The 1,566-nt window shown below is 37.2% G+C and overlaps 1 protein-coding gene across 1 annotated transcript in view; it reads right to left on the reverse strand.

The window, feature by feature from the left end:
- Positions 1–1,566, reverse strand: part of LOC111672867 (protein jagged-1b-like) — a 30,968-nt gene that overhangs the window by 19,209 nt on the left and 10,193 nt on the right. Inside the window, 1 exon segment of the mRNA XM_087169653.1 lies at positions 806–848. Within this exon segment, the coding sequence (XP_087025779.1) occupies positions 806–848 (43 nt within the window).

The following is a 1,566-nucleotide window of genomic DNA, read 5'->3' on the forward strand; positions in this document are numbered from 1 at the left end:
GGTGGGGTGGGGGTGGGGTCAGCCGACTTCACACCGGGCCTATAATGGTTCCCTGTGGGACGCCAAATACAGCACCGAGCCAACACTCTCGGTCCGACCGCCTCGCTGAGCGCCGGGTGAAAACACACACACACACACACACACGACCAGTTTTCTGAATGGGTCTCGTCGTGGACATGTGAACTCGTCCTCAGGAGGTTGGACGTTTTATTTTATCGCTGCTATAAACAAGAAGAACAGCGAGGAATGAAACAGGAAGTTCACTGACGGTCATTTAATGTCGTCTGTGTGTTTTAATTCCAGACTCATTTAATCACATGAACTGACTGTTTTATGTAATGAACAGAAATTCTGTATTTAATGATTTTAATATTCACAAAGATAAATTCAGTTTGTTGCCTTGTCTTTCAGAATTTAAATCCTGCTGGTTTTGGTATTTTCTTTATTCTTTATTGTCTGATTCTATAAGTCTCGACTGGATGTACTAAAGCCTGTTTTTGTGTCATTTCAGGCTCTTTATTTATTTTCATTTCTATTCTTTACTCAATATTTTGTCAATTAAGTAAAAACATTTAATGAATTAATAAAATAAAATAAAGTTAGCTTTCCCATCAACAGCCCAGGTGTTCACGGTTGTAATGCACATGGTTCTTTATAAACTCTGTGACGTCGTTATGGATTTTAGTTTTAGTGGCTGAGCAGCTCTAAGGTCAAAGGTCATGTTGTTTCAGTAGGAAACTAAACAGAGCAGAGAGGTGGTGATGATGATGATGATGATGAAGGTACTCACCGCTCGAGGACGAATCATTGTTGAAGTCCAAGGCCTCCACAATCAACGTGTACGACCTCTGCACACACACACACACACACACACACACACACACAGAATTAATCAATATTAAATTAACAGACATTTTGAACTGATCATGTGAAATTCATCAAGAAAAAAAACAAAACAAACATTTGCTGCTTTTTTTGTAGTTTTCATAAATGTTACTATTTATTGACATTTTTATTGACTATTATGAAACTACATCATGTCATAGAATGAAGTTTAAATAAATAAATAAATTGATTGATTGGCTTTTTGAGGAGGAGACGTGGCGTCACTTATATATGAAAAAAACACTGAAGGAAAACGGAACCAGTCTCAATCAATCAATTATCAATATTCAATACAAGAAAATGGGATCACGATTTGATTTGATTTTTCCAGATTAAATTCCATCAGATAAATACCAATAATCAATAAATCAGCAAAAATGTATTTCTTCATTATTCAAGGACAAATATAAATATGTTGAATATAAAACTGCTTCATGTTCGACTGTAAAGATGATTTACAGTTTAAACTGTGAAACATTACAACAATGTGTGTGTGTGTGTGTCTGTGTGTGTGTGTGTGTGTGTGTGTGTGTGTGTGTGTCTGTGTGTGTCTCTGTGTGTGTGTGTGTGTGTTTGTGTGTGTGTGTGTGTGTGATATTGTGGTTTGAGGCTTGGAGCTCTTTCTCTCTTTCTATAGTGACACTCTCTCTCCAACATTCACACCATCTGAACTCAGAGCGC

This window comes from Seriola lalandi, unplaced genomic scaffold (genome assembly GCF_002814215.2).
Source record: "Seriola lalandi dorsalis isolate HSWRI2012SDOR001 ecotype SW California unplaced genomic scaffold, Sedor1 jcf7180002054904, whole genome shotgun sequence".
Classification (NCBI taxonomy): domain Eukaryota; kingdom Metazoa; phylum Chordata; class Actinopteri; order Carangiformes; family Carangidae; genus Seriola; species Seriola lalandi.